This window comes from Myotis davidii, unplaced genomic scaffold, assembly GCF_000327345.1.
Source record: "Myotis davidii unplaced genomic scaffold, ASM32734v1 scaffold204, whole genome shotgun sequence".
In the NCBI taxonomy this organism is placed as follows: Eukaryota; Metazoa; Chordata; class Mammalia; order Chiroptera; family Vespertilionidae; genus Myotis; species Myotis davidii.
In genome coordinates, this window is record NW_006299715.1 from 18,039 (window position 1) to 40,431 (window position 22,393).

The 22,393-nt window shown below is 46.5% G+C and overlaps 1 protein-coding gene across 1 annotated transcript in view; it reads right to left on the reverse strand.

Moving 5' to 3' along the window:
- Positions 1–9,554: 9,554 nt before the first annotated feature.
- ZNF518B (zinc finger protein 518B) overlaps positions 9,555–22,393 on the reverse strand; it is a 14,138-nt gene continuing 1,299 nt past the window's right edge. Inside the window, exons 2-3 of the mRNA XM_006775820.2 lie at positions 21,184–21,497; positions 9,555–14,113 (exon numbers count right to left, since the gene is read on the reverse strand). Of these exons, the coding sequence (XP_006775883.1) occupies positions 10,688–13,903 (3,216 nt within the window). The 5' untranslated portion in view covers positions 13,904–14,113; positions 21,184–21,497 and the 3' untranslated portion in view covers positions 9,555–10,687. The remainder of the gene's footprint in view (positions 14,114–21,183; positions 21,498–22,393) is intronic.

The following is a 22,393-nucleotide window of genomic DNA, read 5'->3' on the forward strand; positions in this document are numbered from 1 at the left end:
TTGTCTGGAATGTAGACAAAGGTGTTATCAGCCCAAGCATGGGCATCAAGCATAGCAATTGTCAAAAAAATAAAAATTAATATTGTGAGGGCCCCAGGGAGAAGAGGGCAGGGTCTGAGTGGAGCCAGGCAAAAGGGAGGAGAATGGGGACATCTGTAATGTCAACGATAAAAATAACTAACATTGTTACTTAGCTTTTGAAGGTGCTGTCCCTTCCCTAAAGAGAGGTTTTAAATAATTCAGGAGTGCGGGTCCAGCTTTCCCTCAGAGTACCAACAGCAGCAGCCAGATGTGAGCTTTAGGGACGTGTTGTCAGCAGGATGTCACAGGGACAGGTCCATTGCTCGGCTAACTGCTGTTCAGGACCTTGAGCCTTCCAGGCCTTTGATAAGACTTGTTCCAGCCGGAGACTGACCTGCAATGATGGGTAGGTAGATGAGCCTGCAATGAGCAAACTTGTTCAAAGTTGTCAGTGTTTGTCCTCAATGTTGTACATATTGTTTGATTTTTTGATTCATGTTCTACATCTAAAGGGAATGTTCCTGAAACAGAAACTTGTAAGGGTCTCCCATCAATTATTCCCAAAGAGCTTCATTTCAGCCCACTTCAGGGTGCTACCCTAATCCAGAGCAAGGCAATAGGGAATGTCTGATCGCATTTCAAATGCATTTCCTGGCATATTTCGCTAGGGTCTTTATTGCGTGATTCATTTTCCCAGTCTTCCCTATAAAACAGGGTCTCCAAGATGCATGCAGTTTCCATTGAATCTGTATCCATTGAATCTGTAGTGCCTGCCCTAACTCCTGGGAGATTTCTGAAGTGAATGGTGGTGCATGGTCAAGTTGAATGCTATTAGGAAGTCCAATCCTAGGGATTATTTCTTTCGGTATAAGTTTGCTAACTCAGTTGCCTTCTCAGTTCTGGTGAGGTTATGCCTCTGCTCATCTAGAAAAGGTGTCTACAAAAACTAATACAAATTTAAAGTTTCCTGTGGTTTTAGGCATCTGTGTAAAGTCAACTTGCCAGTCCTCAAACGGGCATACCCCTTTCTATTGTACTCCCTTTTCCTGTTGGGGCACATTCTGTTAGGATTGTTTTTGGTGCATATCTGACAGGCTTGGGTGATCTTCCCAATGGCCCTTTGTAAATGAGGGCCCTTCAATGTGGTCTAATGAGGTCCATTAAAGCATCTCTTTCATAATGGATCCCTTCCTGTAGGTATTTGAGGATGGAATATACTAGAGCTGCAGGGAGCAAGATCACACCTTGAATGTTGATCCATATAGAATGAGGGTCAGTGTTAGAGAATCCCCATTCATGGGCCTACGCCTCCTCTGATTCTGTGCAAGGAGGTTTAATTACCGACAAGTCCAGATGGGCAATTAAAGCCCCAAGAAGTGACGATCCTCAGGCTGCTTGTCTCACTGCTTCATCGGCCGTTTGGTCTCCCTGGCCTGTTTGGGACCCATCCTGGTGTCCCAGGCAGGGCATTATGGCAATCTGGTTCAGTAGATTCACTACCTCAAGCGTTTTAAAATCTCTTTTGCATGTTTGATACACTTATTCCCTCAGGGTAAGAGCCCTCTTTCTTTCCATATTGCCGCCTGGGCATGGACTGCCTGGAAGGGATATTTAGGGTCAGTATGGATGTTAACATTCGTTCCCTGGGATAATTGCAAGGCTCTAGTGAGGGCTATCAGTTCAGCCTTTTGTGCTGAGGTTCCTACAGCACGGTTCTGGGCTCCTATTACCTTGTCTGTGGTGACGCCCATGTCGCCGGCTCGTGAAGTTGCCCCTGTCCGTATGTCATTCCAGCCAGGTTCTGTCAGCGCTGGTTTAACAGATCTGGTAGCTGGAATACACTTTGCCAATGATTTCTGAGCAAGTGTTGGAGGTCTGAGCTTCCCTCTGAGTCCAGGAGTAGGATGGCCGTGTTTAAGGTAGAGGTGGTTTGTAAGGTAACATTTGGGTTGTCTAATAAAGTGGCCTGATATTTTCCCATGCGCCCTGCTGTCAGCCAATGCCCTCCTTTCTGTTCCATTAGGGTTAGAATCGGACTGGCACAAATACCTACATAGGTTGCCCAGAGTGAATTTCTCTGCCTCCTGTAAGAAATCCCAGGCAGCTGCTATTGCCCAGAGGCATGGCGGCCATTCTTTGGTCCTGTGATCTAGTGTCTTTGAGAGATAGGCTATGGGTTGAGGGGTATTTCCCAGGGTCTGGATTAGTATCCCAAGTCCAATTCCTTGCCTTTCATGAATGTATAATTTGAAAGATTTCTGTAAATGGGGCAATCCTAGTTGGGTAGCAGAAATGAGTTTTCCCTTCAAGGTGTCAAATGCTACCCTGCAGTCTCTTGTTTATTCAAGGATTCCCGATTTCAATTGAATATCCCTTAAATCTTCTGCTAATATTTCCCCAAATATGGTGGGGGAATTCTTAAAGCCGTGTGCAACACAGTCCAACTGTATTGGAGTGTGGCTTTAGTTTCTGGGTCCTGGCATTCAAAGGCAAATAGTTGAGCCTGTTCATCTATTGGGACACAGAAAAAAGCATCCTTCATGTCTAGGACTGAAAGCCATTTGCCATCCCTGGCCACCGTGCATATCCGACAGGCTTGGGTGATCTTCCCAATGGCCCTTTGTAAATGAGGGCCATTTACAAACTATAAGGGTTGGGCGCCGTAGGATGGATGTCCTGGGCAATGTCATTTATAGCCCCAAGAACCTGTACAAATCGGTACTAATTCGATTGGAGCTTTCTGACTGGCAAAATGGGAGTGTTAGAGGGAGACAGGCATGGACGAATTAATCCTGATTTTAAGAATTTCTGCAATACTGGTTGAATTCCCTCTAAAGCTTCCTTTTTGCGGGGGCACTGTTTCTTTTGTGGGATCCATGCCCCTTCTTTTAGGTTTTTATGGGTTGGATGCTAACTGTTCTACCTGGGGTTCTGTCAGCCTAAAAGGCTCAATCAGCTTGTCTATAGATCTCAGGTAGGAAGAGTTCACCTTCAGGTCCTTCCGGGCAGGGCAGGAGCACCTGGAGCTGGAGAGCATGTTCTGGCAAGACTTCTAAACATAACTGCTGCTTCTCAGGGGAAAAGTGGCTTGTGCATGCAATTTACTAAGTAAATCTCAGCCCAACAATGTAATGGGCAGTCTGGCATGTAGAGAAAACTATGAGTTTTTGATCTGAAGCTGGCATTCTACAGGTTGAAGGAATGCCTGTTTTGTAGTTGTCTGGTCACTCCAGGAGATACCAAGAACTCAAACAACCCAACACCAGGAAGACAACCCAATTTAAAAATGGGCAAAGGACCTGAATAGACACTTCTCCAAAGTGGACGTACAGATGGTCAATAGATACATGAAGAAGTGCTCAATGTCACTGATCATCAGAGAGATACAAATCAAAATGACAATGAAGTACCATCTCACACCTGTCAGAATGGCTACCATCAGTAAATCAACAAACAAGTGCTGGTGAGGATGTGGAGAAAAGGGAACCCTAGTACACTGCTGGTGGGAATGCAGGTTGGTGCAGCCACTGTGGAGGACAGTATGGAGTCTCCTCAAAAAATTAAAAATGGAACTGCCTTTTGACTTAGTGATCCCACTTCTGGGAATATATCCTAAGAATCCCAAAACACCAATCAGAAAGAATTTATGCAACCCCCCATGCTTATAGCTAATTTACAATAGCTAAGATCTGGAAACAGCTCAAGTGCCCATCGGTAGATGAGTGACTGAAAAAGGCTGTGGTACCGTTACACAATGTAATACTGCGCAGCTGCAAAAAGTAAGGATCTCCTACCGTTTGTGACAGCATGGATGGACCTGCAGGATATTATGCTGAGAAATAAACCAGACAGAGAAAGACAGGTATCACATGATCTCACTTATATGTGGAATCTAATGAACAAAATAAACTGAGCAAAATAGTTCCAGAGATTGACAGACTTCAGAGGGAAGAGGGGTGGTGGAGAGACAGGAAGAGATTAACCAAATAACATATATAAGACCATGGACACAGACAATAGTGTGGTGAAGGCCTGGGTTGGGGCAGGGTACAGGGGGGCAAAGGTGGGAAAGTGGGGGACAGGTGTAATACCATCAACAATTTAATAAAAAAGAATGACCTTTGGCCCTAGCTGGTTTGGCTCAGTGCATGGAGCGTTGGCCTGTGGACTGAAGGGTCCCGAGTTCGATTCTGGTCAAGGGCACATGCCTGGGTTGTGGGCTTGATCCCCAGTGGGGGGCGTGCAAGAGGCAGCCGGTCAATGATTCTCATCATTGAAGTTTCTATCTCTCTCCCGCTCCCTTCCTCTCTGAGATCAATAAAAATATATTAAAGAATGACCTTTGAAGAAGAGTTACAACAAACAGCTCAGCAGCACAGAGACCCAGCCATAGGTCTGCTCACACGTGGAAGCCGGAAGCCAGGGAGGAAAGCGTGGACTCTCCGAAAATGGGTGTCAGCACAATAGAGTGACTGCCTGCACTGACATTTGTGAGGATATACATCTAATATGCTTTAGGTATTTCTCAACTTTGGACCCAGAAATCCTTTTGAAATGCCTCTAACTGACAGCTTGTATTTTATGATGGTGCTCACTATTCTATGGAAGCTCATTTTAATACAAAATTTAATATAAAAGGCTATCTTTGTGACCTAAACATAGGGAAGAATTTCTAAAATAAAGCACAAAAAGCCCCAAAACCTAAAGGAAATTTTTTTCCTTATGGATTTTTAAAGTCTACATTTTCTTTTAAAAGTTTAAAATAAGTAGTTCAACAGTAAATGGACAAAATACCAGCAGCCATGCACAGAAAATGAAAATGTCCAACTTGCAAAAGTTCACGATCCCACTAGGAATCGAGGAAATGAAAAGGGAAATAATACAGTGCTTCATCCAGTTTCAGTATTTATTGCCAAATAGTATGCCAAAGTTCCTGTTTCTCCGTGTCTTCACCGGCTCTCAGCCAACGGTCTTATTTTCCAGCTACCAGACTGGCAAGTTGCTTTCCACGCCAGTGACTACCATCGACACTCCCAGCACCACCTGTGATCTACCGTCAGTGCCCTTTCTTCTGCCCACAGACGGGCTGCGGAGCCCCTTGGGAGGTTGTGACCTCTTCTGGACTCTGGGTTGTCAGTGGAGTGCTGCGTGCTTCTCCACCTGTGCAGCGACCTCTCCTCTTGCTCTTTCTCTGCTGGGGTGAGGATGCCCAGGGGCTCAGCTACAAGACGCCCCTCCCCCCATCAGATGAGATCCCTGCCAGACTGTGCACATGCCGTGTGAATGAGAAATAAACATTTGTTTGGCTGACCAACTAAGGTTGTTGCAAAATAATCTCCAAGTCGCCCTAACCGGTTTGGCTCAGTGGATAGAGCGTCGGCCTGCAGAGTCAAGGGTCCCAGGTTTGTACCTGGGTTGCGGGCACATACCCAGTAGGGGGTGTGCAGGAGGCAGCTGATGGATGTTTCTCTCTCATCGATGTTTCTAACTCTCTATCCCTCTCCCTTCCTCTCTGTAAAAATCAATAAAATATATTTTTTAAAAAGTATTCAAGCTTTACTTCTAAAAAAAAGAAAATCTCCAAGCCACAGGCGTAACCACTCTCTAGGGGACAGACCTAGAACTAGAACTGCTGGGAGTGGGAGTGCGAGGAGGGAATGAATGCAGAATTGGACGCAGAATTGGTGTTCCTAAACTAGAGTTAGTGAAATTTAGTCTACCCCCGTTTTAGACACAGACATAAATTACACCATTCCTCCCATCAAGGCGCTTGGACAGTAAGCTAATATTTACAACACAGTGTGTTTCCGTTGTCCTGTGCTGCTCAATGTAGGAGCTACTGGTATTGGATTGTGGTGAGGCTGACTGAAGAACTGAGTGGTAATTTAATTGATAATAAAGTCTGAAGCAGGCAGTCTAAAATCTTTCAATTAAACACAACGTAGGTGTTCTGGTAGGACTACGTCTCATTGTGACAATTGAGCATCAAAATAAAAACAAGCCGTAAGTTTAAAATACTCACCAGATTCCTAAAGGCTTTATGAAAAATAGTTTATGTATACACATATTCATAAAACTATTTCAATCATTGTATGCTGATCGAAAATGTGTAAATAACACTGTAGATGTCCTGGGTCAAATATATTTTCATCTCTTTCTATGCTTTTAAGTGTAGTTACTGAAAAAGTGAAAATGACAGACACGGCTCACATCCTATCTCCAGTGGACAGCACTGCTCCAGACTGAGTCCAAAATCCTTATCACGGGGGTCTCAGCCCACCCAGTGGTCTGATACCAGCTGGAACCTTAAGGCAATTTACGCTGAGCACAGCCTGAGGCCACAGAAGGCTCTGCGTGTTGCAAAACAAAGAGCATTACAGACGAAGGGGTTCCCCTTTGCTTCCTGTGCTCACCTGCCCCTAAGCCTGTGAATGGGCATCATTAACCTTTCGGTTTTCTTACTGATGAAATGTGGATGAGTGACTGCCCACTTCCTAAGTTTACGGTCTTGAAGTCCGTTTCTGCCCAAGTCCCCTCTTCTGTTCCATGGCAGCCGTCCTGGTGGTCCAGGCTTTTACAACCCCCTTCAGACCTTTACTGACTGTTGATCTCTCCTGCCCCCTAAATAAACAGGGGGACAACTTAGGAGCCTCCTTCTGTAGGGTTAGAGGACAACAACCCACTGGAATTGGGGTAACAAATCAGCCAAACTGCTGCCCTGAAGCCACTCCCATCTCCTCTTTGTTCTCCTCAGGGTCATCTCAAGTTCAAGTCTCTTTTTCCCTTTTGACCTCCTTGGATGCTGGGAATGAGAGGAGGGAATGAAACCCTCTCCAAATAGCCTCACGCCCCTTCTCCCATGTAAGTGTGGTCCCGAGGCTTCTCAATGGCTTGAGCACTCCCACCCAGGACCCCTCCCCGTGGAGAGCTCTGCAGGTTAAGTGCCCCGTACGTTCTCCCACGAGGCCACTGACCATGGTGCCAAGATTGACACTGCCGCCCACACCAGCACCTTTCGGGTTTCAGCCAAAGCAAAACAAAAATGTACCTGGGCCCTGGCTGGTTTGGCTCAGTGGGTAGGGCATCTGCCTGCCGACTGAAGGGTTCCGGGTTCGATTTCGGTTAAGGGCACATGCCTGGGTTGCAGGCTTGATCCCCAGTAGGGGGCATGCAGGAGGCAGCCAATCAATGATTCTCACTGATGTTTCTATCTCTCCCTCTCTGAAATCAATAAAAATATATTTAATAAAAAAAGTGTCACCTGGCCTCCTCTCAGGGTGCATAGTTAACCAGCAGAGCATGGAATTCAGACCCCAGGGGAAGCAAGGCCCCTCTGCTGTGTACAGTGACACTGACTGGACTGTATGTGGGTAGGAAACGTACCGCGCACAGGTAGGCTGTGCAAGAAAGAGCCACGCTACTGAACATTTGAAATGAAAGGGCAGAGAAACGTTGACAGTTGCTTTATTTAACAAAATTATTACAACTCCTGAATCTCTATATAAATGTGTTTCCAAAGCGCAGCAGCACACACTGTTAACACAGGACCTCTAGGGGTGCTTGAAACGGGTTATGCAAGGTTTTATTTTTTCTCAGTTGACACTGACAGGTTCACACCGTCTTCAAAAGGCAGGGCAGCATCACACCGTCATTTCCTGGGACAGCTTCTACAGGAGGTCCCAGAGCAGGAGGCAGGGGCTCTCGAGGGTTAACACATTGTGTCCCATTTAATTCAACAGCACTTGGCCCATAACAGGGGCTCACAAAATTGTTTGGGGCTGAGGAAAACAATTTGAGTAAAATATAATCTATTAAGTCATTAAAAAACAACAACTTTCACTCTTTGTCATAGCATAAATATAAGATCAACTCATTTCTGCCCCCCAAAAGAAAATCTGTTAAAAATAAGCGTAAAATGATGTCATTAGTAAGTACTATTAGTAAAGTTTAGTGAGAGGAGGTCCTTCAAAATCATGGCAAGAAAGAGCACACAAATACTCAACACAGTTCTGCTACCTTCTCCAATTTTGTTAGAAATGACGCTACAGCGCATTTCACGACACTTACCTACACGCTAACAAGCTATTTCCTAACGCTCTTCACATAAGGAAGACAGCCAGTCTTGGCTTCCTCACTTTTTACGACTCCCCGGAGCCTTCTTAATTCCTTAACAAGTACTGTAATTCTGACCCGTCTCCCCCCCTCATGAAAGTGAGCTCTGTACAAGGACGTAAGCTGCTTTAGGTAATACTTGCAAAAAGGGTTGACGCTGCAAAGTGTAAATACTTCATGTTGACACTTAACACTGACCCGATTCATGGTTTTCTCTCCTGAAAGGCCAGTCTATGCTTTCAGGAAAGATGCAACTATGTAGTGAGGTATAGGAGGAAAAAGAAAACCACAGCCTTCTCTTCTCTGAATGCCTCCGGAGGCTTCTTTCATGTTGGAGGGGCACAGACCTACACGTGGGCAGACCTGTGCAATGGCCTCCTGTATGCAGCGAAGCAGTCTCGCGCTCCACTGCTCAGAACGCCCCAACGGGAAATGTGCGGGACTGAGGTCTGTGATGAAATGATTGCCGGGGTGGCCACTCCGTTTGTTCATACAAATCTGACCCACTCTCGACTGTGCTTTCATTTGCTCAAAGTGAAATCAGATCATTATAAAAAGGTACTTTCAAAATAAGTTATTTCTAGAATATAAAACATTTTATATTTTCCAAACCACCTAATTTCATTATAAAATAGGAAATCAGAAAATTAGGTATTACAGTTTTCATATGGTAAAAAATACTGGTATGTGTACATATACTTGTATACACATAAAAAATCCAAATTTCAACAAAAATTAACCAATTAATCAACTCAGTGATCATGTCCCAAACTACACATAAGACATGTTAACTACTGTAATGAGAAACGACACAAAAGAAATGCAACACCCCCCCCCCCCCCCCCCCAAAAAAAAAAACCCCCCCCCCCCCCCCGCCCCCAATCAGAGGGTAATCTAAGACTTTCCCCTGTGGGGAAAAAAAGAAATATCAATCTCTGACTATCCAATGCGACAGAAATCTCTCTCGTGTCTTCCTCAGCTGTGACAACCCCAGTGGCATTCCCTACCCCAGCACAGGCCTGAATGCCTACAGCGAGGAGCACTCAAGGGCCGGGCTGCCGTGTGTCTGAGGCATTTGCCTTCTGCAGGATGGCTGGGGCCCAGCTGAGTGGGCAAGGAAGGACTAAGATGCAGTCTAAGCTCCAGCTGCCAACCGAGTATTGCCCGAGAGGCCCCAGCGGCAGAGGGCGGGCTGTTTCTAATGCACAGGAAGGCGCTGTACAGCTCAGCAGCGTCCTGACACCTGATGATGGAGAGGGGATCAGGAATGCTCTCGGGAGTTGCTTCCTAGCAAAGCGAGTAATGGGGAAAGCATGGCTGTGGCAAAGGTCAATTAGATGCACACTGTTACCGTCAATAAAGACCCGGGATAGTGTTCCTATAATCTTAACAAAGATGGTGGGATGTTTGCGTTTTATTGATTCCTGCCCTTTTTTAGTATTTTCACAAGGGACGACTTTAAGGGGCCTCCAGGGCACAAAAGGAAAGGGACAGGAGGTGAGTGGGGAGTTGTCTGAACAGGCACCCCTGTGGAATAAGTGGCAAAGGAGAGTCGGCTGCGACCTGGGGTGGAGGGCAGTGTCTGTGAGCCCTGAGTGATGGATGGAGAGTTAGTCCCCAAACAAAAACTCAGTCACCTTAAAGTCACAGCTGCCTCCACAATCTGACCTTGTATTATCTTCCCAGGTTCCATCTACGTGTAAGAGACCTGCATATTCACATTTTTAACTGGTTACTTTGTTTATGAGAGGGGTAAGGACAAATAAAAGACTTAATTTGAGATATTTTCCCTTTGTGACCATTTCTTTTTTATTTTGCAAAAAGGCACATTCCCTCACCAATTGTCATAAATTGGGATGTTTAAGAAAGAATGCAAAAGCTTGAAAATGTTTTCTTTCTCCCCTAACACGCTGTGAAAGTAGCAAATTCAGGCAAAACTTTACAATCATTCTTTCAGACAGTCCCAAGAAGCACAGTTCTCTGTGCTGTAAAGAACACTTCCGAGGATTATAGAAGGGGTGAGGGATCGAAAAGAATGGCCACTTTTCTGTAACCAAATTTAAGATAACAGTAGAAAATATAATTTCCATTATGTACCAAATATTCAGGAGACAAGTTAATGCAAAGAAAAAATGGATGAGCACACCGACCATGGGTTTAATTGATCAGTAGCATGTGTAAGACACTCTAAACTCACCCTCTCACTGGATGACAAGAGGTTTGTATCCGCACAGAAACAGGGGTGCTAAACAGAAAGGTCTCAGATCCCACTGAAAATTTGTTGAAAGTTTCACTTCTCCAAAAAAATGCACGTACATAAATGTGTGCATACTCTTTCAGGGGTTTCAAATACCTTCCAAGTTCCAGTCACATATCAGGGGACACCAGATGCCTGGTTCTCAACATTCCTACAAGGGATCTGAACAATTAACGGTCCTTCCGTTCCTACAATCTCTATTTCTCCTACTGAGTCAGGGATGGGGGAAAACAACAAACCCAACCCTAACCAGAATAAACTAAAAAAAAAAAATTGCTTCAAACACCAATTTTTCACTTATTTGCCCTTGGAAGAAAGAACATCCCAATCCCTGGTTGCTTCTATCAAATGCCGCTGACCATGACTCATCCACTCTTCCTGGTCTTCGTACAGCCGTCCGCAAAACCAGCACTTAAATGTACACTGTGAATCATCAGGCAAGGAATCCACCACCTGGTAGTTGTTTTTATGGACTTTTTTAAGTTTCATTTTCAACATCATTTGCCTTTTTATTTGATTGGCTTCCTCCACGTTCTGGTAGGTCAGCCGCACATGATGCCGTCTGATGCCTAATTGACACCTGGTCCTCTCCGATAAGACGACTTTGAGGACATTGCCTTTGTACTTGTTTATTACCTTCATCACATTGGTCACTTCCGGTGAGTCAACATCAGGATGGTTTAACACAATGACGGGCTGGTTCCGACGGGGGCATTTAATCAACTGGTCCGGTTTAACTGCTATCAGTCGAAGCTGTCTTGCAACCTGAAAAATTGAAGGATCCTTGAGACAGAGGCTGGGGTCAGCCTGAATTTTGCTTTTCTTCTTGGATGAATTTACTTGCTTGGTTTTATTTTTATTTATAGGAAGATTTCTGTAGGGCACTTTCCCTTGCTTACTCAATTCACTGCTTCCTTGCTGAGGGCCAGTTTTTTTCGGGATGGTGCTACCAACAGCACTCTCTTTTCTTGGTTTAGGCCGAAGAGATGTGTCGAGGTTCTGAGACATGTCTATTGGCCCACTTTCACTTGTTGAAGACTGTAAGTCTGAATCTGTCTGTTTCATGGGGCAGAATGGAATGGGTTTTATTAACTGTGTCTCACTGTAAGGGATGCTGACGGGTGCTTCACATGTAGCCTCTATAATGTGGGCATCCTCAGAGGAATTAAGAACCCTCAACACGGCTCCTTTAGGGATCAACACTGGAGTAGCAACATGAGACTTCCTGGTTACTTGGCTTTCGGTTTTCCCATTGCTGTCTTCTACAAACTGTGGATATATCTGCTGACGGGTAAGCTGTCTACTAATACCACTGTCATCCTGAGGTTTTGAGAGAGTGTGCGTGGCATAGCCAGTGCCAGTAAATGACACATTAATTTCTCGAATACCTTCAGGGGTGGATTTTGAAGTTACCTTTGATGCCTGCCCTACGGAACGACGATGTGCATTATTGGCAGCCAGAGATGAAGGCTTGCCACAGGATTCAATTAACTGAGCAATCTTTCTGCGCAGGAGTTCAATTGACTTTATTTTGGATGTTGAGCTATTCCACTTAACGCCCTCAGGGACGTCTTCAGATCCGGAGCTCAGAGAAAATACTGATGAAATGACTGGGCCATTGAAAGAGTTATTAGTCCTTTCAGAATTCTTTAACTCCAAAGGTTTATCCCCAGGCTGCTGAGATCTGATTCTGTCTTCTCCTGTTATGTTTATGTGTAAATATTCACTTTTACGATGAGAGGAAATCTGGCCTGTATTTGAAACTGCCTTATATTCCTCTGTCTGGTTGTCTTTCACCTTCCTAGTAGATGCAACCATTCTCATAGGAATACTGATCTCACTTCTAGATTCCAAGTCATTTTTACTTATAGGCAAAAAGCCCTTTTCTCCAGAGAAGGAAATGGCTGCAGGTGATGCAGCCAGAGGAAGAAACTTCTGGGGGTCCCTGTGCAAATGCCTTCCATCTTCAGTAAAAGAAACAGCAGCTTTATATGGAAAAGGATTTGGGGCAGTGCCAAGGCCACATAAAACACTGTTTTTCACTATAGATGATGGGGAGTGACCTTTTAAGGCAATGGGAGGAAGAGCAGTTCTATGTGGATACATATGACTTTTTTTCTGCAAATCCTCAACTCTAGCCGACTTGAGGAGGGATTCTCTACAGGGGTACACACTAGAATTTGACATGAACACATCGTAAGACTGTACCCATTTCACATTTTTAACTTGTTTCTGAACTGACTGAAGGCAATCAGGGCCTAAAGGTTCTCCAACACCCCCTTCAGTTGTCACTGACTTAGTTTGTTCTGCAGGGAGCATTTTTCCTTGTTCATCTGAACCCTTCTCTTTAATCCTATGTTCAGAATGACCTCCATCACCCCCACCAGTTTCTAGGCAATTATTTTCTTCCAAAGGAAACAGTTTCAGAACAAGCTGCTGTGTTCCGTTGACAACCTTCACATCTATCAACTGCGCTAAACAGTTGGCAGGGACCACGAGCTCTGCTGGCGCCACCACAGTCAAGGGCATTCCGGGCTGAACGGGCTCTGTGGCCGGGGATAACACTTCCACCTCCACGCTTTTGTTCTCCAACACGCTGACTTCATTTGGCTCCAACAGGGTCCCTTTGTTTGGAATACACACCACGTCTTTTTGGTGCTCCTTCGCCTCGGGCACCAGTGTGATGCTGCGCACTCTGTCTTTTGTCTGGAGGGAAAACCTCGAGAGCTGATCTGGTAACTTGCTTTGCAGCGTGGTGCCCGGATCGGAGGTCTTGAAAAGCTCTGCGTTTTGTTTTGATGCGCTGGTCCTTTTCGGCTCCGGCTTGGCCACGGCTTTGGGCTGTCGTTTTCCGCCAGCTCTCTCGTGAACTCTCTTCCTGTGCTTGACAATATAATCGTTCCTAATAGCACCATAATCACAGTACTCACATCGGTAAGGGAAGATGCCTGTGTGCTTCACCAAGTGTCTCTGAAACTCCCCCTTCGTGTAGGAAATGTGGCTGCAGTGAGAACAAATGAACTTGATCTCTTCGTGCTGAAGCGTGTGCTTCCTGTACTGCAGAGGGTCCTTCGTGGAAAAGCGACATTTATCACAATAGTATTTGCCTGGCTTAAAGTTCCTTACCTTAAATTTGTTATTGCCAGAACTTGCGATGGTGTCGGCTTTATTTCCTACGTGAGCAGCACCGGGATCACTGTTCCCGAAAGGGAAGTGGGGAGAAGCCACTCCAAGGCTGCACTGGAAACACACGTATCTGTCTTCCTTGTGGCTCTGCCCTGGCCCCTTTTTCAAATCCTGAAGAGGGATCTGGTGAACAGTCTTGCACTTCACACACGTGGCCGTGGTCATCATGGCGGCCTCGGCCTCTGAGCCTTGATACAAAGCCGTCTGAGCTTCTTGTCTGTCTGGCCGAGTGGCTCTATTAGCATGAGGTTGTCTAGGCGACATGGTCAAAGAGTTGTGTCCATCAAGTACTTGTGAACTGAATAACTGCTGTCCAATGTCCTTCATCTTCTTAGCTGCATTTCCAAACACAGTCCACTGGGATCCAGGCAGACTTCACATGACTGAATCCTTCGCAGGCAGCATTCAACGAACTCTGATTGGCAGACACGTGGTTCCTTCCGGGGAGCATACTGAGTTATCTTTTTTAAATACCACAACATAGATGCATGGTCCTCAGATATGACTGTTTCCAATTCTCTGCTATTCCAGGCAACACTAAAGGGGAAAAGAGAAATCACAGACCATGATGAACACACGAACTTAAGAGTTAGCTGAGCTATTTCCAAACTTACCGTATATCTCAATGACCTTGGGAATTCATGCTCAACCTCAACACAGCATCTTAGACACATTGATGGTAACACATAATACAACCAAGCTGGCAAATAAGGAAAATAAACTGAAAATATTTTCAAATCAGCCTCTAACACGCATCCCTTCCAGCGGTTCTCAACCTGTGGGTTGTGACCATCGGAAAACACATATAGCATATCAGATATTTAGATTATGATTCATAACAGTAGCAAAATTACAGTTATGAAGTAGCAACGAAAATAATTTTATGGTTGGGGGTCACCACAACATGAGGAACTGTATTAAAGGGTCGAGGCATTAGGAAGGTTGAGAACCACTGCGTTAGACCAACTGAATATAAACAAGGAGTGAGGAGAGCACAGCAGTCATTCAGAAGAGCCTTTAGTCAGTGACAGTCATTTCTCAATGTCGCTGAGGGCATCCTCGCCATGTCACAGGTATTATCTCATTGGCTTCACTAGCAGCTGGCACAGTGCACTGCCACTCAGCTCTTAGACATGTGAGTCTTCAAGCAGTGCCCGGGGCTTTGGATCGGGACGTTGGTTTCTGCATTACAGCTAACAACCCGCACGGACCCAAGGCTCTCACACACACCCCATTTGCTTTCACAAGTGCTAAGTCAACACTGACAGTATTAGGTAGACAGATATTTGTTCCTCCACATCTTCCTGAGCCTCTGTCGTGACCATGCCAGGCACTATCCTAAGTGCTGCAGGGCAGTGAGCAAAAGCAAATGAGTCCCTTCCTCCTGAGGGGCGGTGGGGGAACAGGTTGTGTATTTACTTGTCAGACAGTCATTGGGAACAAAATGCCATAAAGGCAGGCAGAGGGATAGGGAGTGACTGTGATGAAGTTTAGGGCTGGGGTGGAGGTGAAGAGCGTTAGCAAAGCCCCCCAATAAGCTGACTTCTGAGCACAGACCCCAGGGCGGCCAGGGAGTCACATATTGCTGTTTGGGAGAAGGCATCTCAAGCAGAGAAGCAACCATCTGTGGGAAGCGGGCCTGGAGCACAGGAGGGACAGGAAGGGGCTGAGCAAGGAGAGGAACGAGCCAGGAGGGGAAGCAAAGGAAAAACTGTAGACGAGCAGGGGAGTGGGACACTAGCCAAGGCAGGGTCTACAGCACAGCCTCCTAGGATGTGGCCTCTCCTTCGCGTGGGAAAGAACCAGGAAGAGACCAGAGTGGGGATGGGACATGGTCTGTAAAGCAATTTCAGCTTCAGCCTCCAGCTGCTGAGGGTGAAGGGATGGGGGTGGAGGGACCAGCTGGGACATGGAGGGGGATCAGGCTGCGGCCGTGCAGGCAGACATTTCTACAGCAAGTGCCATGGTACATGTAACACAGTGACCACTTTTATATAAAAACAGTTGATAATGTTTAAATACACTCCCCTCTCACCCCCCCCGAATTCATAATTAGGACTAAGCAAAAACCAGTCTGTTTTGGGGTTGGTTAAAAGCCTTTCTTTAAAAAACAAAACAAAAAACACTTAAACCTTTGGGCTTCAATGTTTTCATCTGCAACTGGAATTAAGGACAGGTCTCCATGGGAGCACAGCTGAAGTCTGGTGCCTCTCTCAGTGTGGGGGGGCCTGTCAGGCACCCCTCTCAGTGTGGGGGGCCTCTCAGTGTGGGGAGGCCTCTGTGTGGGGCGCCTCTCTCAGTATGGGCGGCACTCAGGGCACGCAGTGCCTACTCTGTGATGGGCAGCGCTGTGGAGGGTTGGCAGTCTCCTCCTGGGGCACTGACAGGCCAGGAGCCGTACAAGGTCTGGAAAGCTCTGCAGGGTCAAGAGAAATAACTCCAGCACGTTCAGATCTAGCCTAGAATCTGCCCCATACAAGCAGTTTAGAAAAGCGTCATAAGGACATCAGCGCTTGATACCAAGCTTTAAAACATCTTCACCAGCTGACCATGCGCTTGATGCTGTGATGGTGCCATGAGAGAAACTCCTTTCCTCTCCAGGCAGCTAATTTCATCTTTGTGCAGTTCTCATTGTCAAGCACTGACCCTTAAACCAGACTGAAACCAGCCTCCTGGTACCTTTCCTATATCCTGACTCTGGAGCTGCCAACAACTCAGTCCCCCTTCATAGACTGGCTGTGATGCTGCACATCTCCTCTCATCCAGTCCTTAGTTCCCAACCCTGTTCAAATATCTGCCCGTCTCTCATCTACTAGCCTCATGATCCTACTATTTCCAGAGAGAGAAGGGGCGGGGAGAACAGCAGAGAGGAAACTAACGGGCCTGGCTGGCACAGCTTGCTCCCCAACTCTTCCAGCTGAACCCCTGACACGCTGACTCTAAGAAATTTGCAAAGAAATCATGTAACGGGCTGCCTCTGTTTGAAGCATCATCCAAACCAGGATTCAGTTTGCACCTTTTCAGTTTCCCAGCCTTCGAGAGTCTTCAAAAGCCACAGAAGGCAGTTTTTCCCTTTTCTCTCCAGGTCCTTTTAAAATGCGGGGGTGTCATGCCTCCTAACACTAAAGGCCGCCCACCCCAACATACTGGCCGGTGAGATCACATACATTAGCAAGGCGTGGAGCAGGTCCTGACAGAGGAAGGTCCCGGGGAATGAGCCAGACCACCATAGAGCCTGAGGAACGCTTGGAGGTGACTATGCAAAACTGTCCCAGCAGTGATTTTAAATGAAAAATCGACAGGAACAAGGGCTAATACGAAGCATGAGGCTGTGACTAAAGCACTCTCAAAACCATGCAATGTTTCTACTGGCATATCCCTTAGTCCAGGTGAGAAAGATGTCAGGCTTCCTTAAGACAAGCAGACATCCTCCGAGCCTTTGCAACTTGTGTGGCTAGTCAAGGGGGAAAAGGACCTCAGCTGTAACGCCCCAAGTCAGAGATGAATGGACCAAGTGGGAGAACCAGGACGGCTCTGACCATGGTACTTCCTGGTGGACAGCAGCAGGCGCACCTGAGCAATGGGCTCCTCCCCGTCCCCTCCACCAACCTGCTCTATCGGGTTCACATGCAAGCACACTAGGCTGGGTCCTCCTGGCAGCTCACTGCCCAGCCAGCCGAGGATTACACTAAATCCAGTAGCTGAAGGGCTGAGTGTGCGCGCGTGTGCCTGACACTGAGAAGGCACAAAATAAAGGACTGCACCATCGCTGTCGGTGTTCCCTGCCTTCCAAGCTCACCACAAACCTCTTTTAGAGAATTTAGGGAGGCTCTCAAAACATGGAACCTACTTAGTATTAACTTTTTTGTTGTTGTTAATCCTCACCTGAGGATATTTTTCCATTGGATTTTAGAGAGAGTGGAAGGAAGAGGGAGAGACAGAGAGAAACATCGATGTGAGAGAGTTACATTGACTGGATGCCTCCTGCACACACCCCGGCCAAGGCCAGGGAACCTGCAACCAAGGTACATGCCCTTGACTGGAATAGAACCTGGGACCCTTCAGTCCGGGGGCCAATACTCTATCTACTGAGCCAAACCGGCCAGGGCCGTGTTATTGACTTTTGACACAATAAGATGGCCTTTACATTACTACAAGTTGCCTGTTTCTGAACACAGAGCCAGCGTTTTAACGGAGCATCAGCTGTGTGTCAGCCAGACCCCGCCACACTCAGTGCCACCAATGCACTGCCCCCACTGTCCCATTTCCTGGAAAGGCCCACGTGCAGTGCTTGCTGCTGGTGGGTCTTCCTTTTGACTGTGAGCGTCCTTGTCCTGGTTTCTTAGAGATTTGTTGTGGGGACACAAGAAAAAATAACACTGACTTTGTAAGAACCGCTTCAGTGACACTGGGGGCTGTAAAAACCATAAAGCACTGTACATAAAACCTCTTATTAAAAAGGAAGCATTTGACTCCTCAATACTGGAAACATCGAATGTTCAACAGAATTAGAGGAATACTAGTGAGACAGTTCTTGAAGCTACAGGTTCTGGAATCAGAGCACAGGCTTTGACTCCCAGCCCGGTTACTTCCAAGGTGACCTGGGCGAACTGTCGCTTCCCTGTCAGACAGAGTGACAGTACCTCCACCGCAGGACCGCGTGAGAAGGAACTGTGATCATGCGACTGCAAGTGCTTAGATAAGTTACTCACGCATCAGACATTGCTTAAAATGTTTTCCAGTTTTTATGAATTTATGCCTACCACAAAACTAGTCAAAGGGGCTAACAGGCTTCTTAGCTGCCTGGCAATTGTTCCCTCCAGAATATATATTGAATCTCACTTTATAATTTTAATGACATTTGCTTGGTTGTACAGCCTGAAGGAGAATTTACCTCTGGGGCAAAACCATCCCTCCAGCCTGGCCTGCAAAGAGGTGGACAGGTGCTTAGATTTACTGCAGAGAAGGCGCTCTAGCTACAACAGGCTTATATAAAAGTCAGTTACCAAACTGCGTTGTCGTCTTCAAGCCCAGTGAACTGTGCAAAGTCCTGTAGCAAATGAATGGGTTTCTGTGCGAGATGTTCACATGAAAAGTAAGAAAAGTCGCTGACCAAGTGCATCAATTGTATCATCATAGAGATTTCTGCCCGTGAGAGATGCCCATCAGAATCAGTATTAGTTGGCCTACTGCATCCTTTTTGGATGGAGAAGCAAATTTGGGAAACTCTGTCCAGAAAGCCTTTCACTGTGGCTCCTGCCTCCCTGTCCCAGGGGCGGGGCAGCAGCTGTGTGCCCATGAAAAGCAATGGGAATGGCGTTGAAGGTCTGCAGGCCCAACCCCGAATCTGTCTCTTTGCTGGGTCCTTAGGCAAGTGACTTCTCTCTATGCACCGCCAGGCAAGGAAACAGGCTTTGAGGGCATTAAACTTAAAGGGTAATTAAGAGAAACAAACTAGATAATGAGGGAAAGCACTCAGCCTGGTGGCAGAGGTGCTCAAAAACTGCACCTGTTCCTCTTGTGTCCTGAGCCTTTGCAAAGGCTGGTCTGTCTTTAAAACATCCTACCCCAGCGGTTGTCAGCCTTTCGGACCTCATGGACTACCGGTTGGCGACCACTGTCCTACCCCACAGTATCCAGAAGCATGTAGACAGGTAATACCTGATTGGGGAAGGGGAGGGGCATGGAGCGAGTCCAACATTAGGGATCCAACATCAGGTGTGTAAACGTAGTATTTCCCCAGTAGGATGGCATTCAGGAAGAAACTGGCCTCACTCAGTAAAGCCTTTTTCAGACCATTACAAAGAATCAGAATTGAATTGAATGGTAAATGGATCTAAAGAAGGAAATATAGCAATTGGGTTATCAAGACATTTTGCCAAACTTCCTTACACTTAGAAATGACTGAACTACAAATTGGTGGCCATTCTGATGACAAAAAATATTTCCAAATGCTGCTGACACATGCACCCCCTGGGGACCCTAGCTTTCCATCTGAAACCATGCGGTTCGCTTGGCGTTGAAGGTCTAAACCTTGCCTGCATCAGGGTACCTGGGGCTCAGAACCGGGCAAGAGGCTGGAGGCCGGACAAGAGAGCCCGCTCAGATGCTCCCACCATCCAGGTGAGAGTGTAACTAACAGCAGGGACAGCAAGGACCTTGGATGTCAAGAACAAGGTCCAAAACCTAGGCTTCTGACTCAATATCTGGGTGACTGATGCCAGACTTAGCCTCTCTGAGCCTGAATTTTCTCATTTGTAAGATGGGCATAAATAATGCCTAATTTACATGGCTGATGTGAGGAAAAGGTATATATGCAAACAGCAGGTAACCTTATATGTGGCAGTCAGTACATGTTTTGTCAAAAAATAAATCAACATTTTTGTAAGACTCCTTGGGACACAGAAGAGTCCAGTGATCTGCAGAGAAGCAGAAACTCCCCTTAACAAAGGGGCCTGAAGAGAGAAGGGTCTTGGAGACAGTTCCATAGCTGGAGGTGAAGCACATCAGTTGAGACTACTTCAGGAAACAGAGTTCTTTTATAGTTTAAAAAGAAAAACAGTTTAAGAGGAAACCTTTCAGAAAAAAGGCTATGACTAATGCTAGAGTTCTTCAAGTCTAAAACGTAGAGATCTATATGTGGAAAGAAATGTTAAGAAGCAAGTATGCTCTTGTTGGCATTAAAAAATGCAAAATAAAAATCAACGCAGTCTTTGCAAGGAATATTACAAAATTCTGTTATTAAACAGCTAGTGACTTCAGGTCTCTAAGGTAATACATTTTTGTATTTCCATATATATATATATATTTTTTTTCTTGCCTTCAGGAAAGATCAAATTTCATAATTGAAATGGATTAAGAGTTTAATAAAAAGTATAATCAAACACAGTAGAAATACCTCCCCTCAAATCAGTGATTCTTAACCTTGCCTGCATCAGGGTACCCACCTTTCTTAATGGGTCCAGGAGGTTAAACTTATTTTTTAAAGAGATCCCTGGGATGGTCGGTCACCCTACTGCGTGTCAAATGACCTGGGAGGCTCCAAACTCACGCTGCCTGGGCCCCAGGTGTGGTTCTGGTTCTGAGGGGCAGCCCAGGCTGAGAACAAGACCTGACCGGACAGGTGCAGGGGAGCGTGCAGGAGCGGCAAGAATACCAACATCCTGTGCTGCCTTTTAGATGCCGGACCCACCTGCGGGTGCCCGGAGGCAGGACAAGGCCTGTGCCTTAGGCTGAAATGAGGTGATTAGGCAAGTGGACTCTGGGTTCTACCTTGCTTAGCCACGTGACGTTGGAAATATCTCACTGAGGCTCTCTGTGAAGTATGTAATGACAGTCACCACTTAACAGACTCTCGGAAACTTCAACGTTCCTGGCACAGTGAGCCCACTGAGCTTGCACCGGGAATGCTTGACCCGCACAACTGCCAGGGGCTGCAGTCTTTAACCGGAGGTGGAGAGGAGTAAATGCTACCCCCGTGATCGGATCCGGATGCTCAGTGGCCGGCGGCATTTGTTAATCTCAGAGCACCCTGGCCCAAGTCAGGCAGAAGGGTGCCTGCAGGGGCAGATTCATACATTACCTCCTCACAGCACACCTTCAATTACCTGCTTCCTGGAAGAGAACCCGCCTGGAGAAGCTGTGGCTTTTCTAAGGTCAAGGACTTGGTCAGCTGGTGTCTAATGGAAATCCTGTGCTTTCTGCTACCCGCTGTGTGACCTGGGCACCGAGGTCACAGCATCTGCTGTGCTGGGCACTGTTCCGACTTCTGGCCTGGAGCCGGCAAGCTGTGGATGTGAGTCCAAAGCAGGGCAGGTCGCAGGGGCTCTTGCTGGTCTTCTCAGGCACCCAGGCCCATCCAGTCTGTGCTCCAGGCCCTGGCACTCAGAACCCGGGGGCAGCGAGCCCAGCACGAACAGCCCTGCAACAGAAGCCAGACACTTGGGTTGAAGTCCCAGGCCTGTGCAGCCTTGGTTTCTCCAGATACTTTTCTTCCAGAAAAAAGGGGATGAGCCCCCAAAGTGCTTCTCAAGCAGGGATGTCGTGCAAAGTCACAAAGGGACCTTAAAATGGAAAACAAGGCCTCCCCGGACCCCGATGACCCTCTGCCTGGGGTGGGCTGGAACCTGTGGTTTAAAATTCTTCCCAGGTGATGCGGATGCCCCCCCACCCCTCATCCTGTGATGAGTGTCTGGTTTAGATGATCTCTAGCCACGTTCAGCTCCGAGGATGGATCCTGGAAATGGCCGTTGGCTGAGTTTGTGAACAAAGAAAAGGCCTTCTACGCTAGGTAGCCAGAGAATAATGGAGACTGGAAAACCTCACTGGCAAGGAAGGACCTTGTTCGTCATAGTCAACAGCACAGGGCTTGGCCATTATACTTACACATGCTGGATGAATGAATGAATGAATGAATGAAATGCCAGCCTTTATGGCGACAAGAATAAAAAGGTTCTTTTTCTTCCTCTTGCACAGAAACTGGCCCAGATCCCCTTACTTAAAAGCAAGTAGACATGTTTTTATTTTTTAATGGCTATTCCTGGGTTTTTAAAACCGACATTAGTCTGGCATAACTCACCAGGGAGGAGGCCTAATCAACAGAATCATGCCCTCCTCCTTTGTCTGTTTTCAAAATGCACTTGCAGTGAATGCCATCAGCACAACAAAACTGGACACACACACACACACACACGTGTTACTTTTCAAGGCTACGTTTAGAACCCAGATAAGAAGTAACGTGTTACTTTTCAAGGCTACGTTTAGAACCCCGATAAAAAGTAATTTAAAAAAATGCATCCCAGAAAACATCGTTCTCTC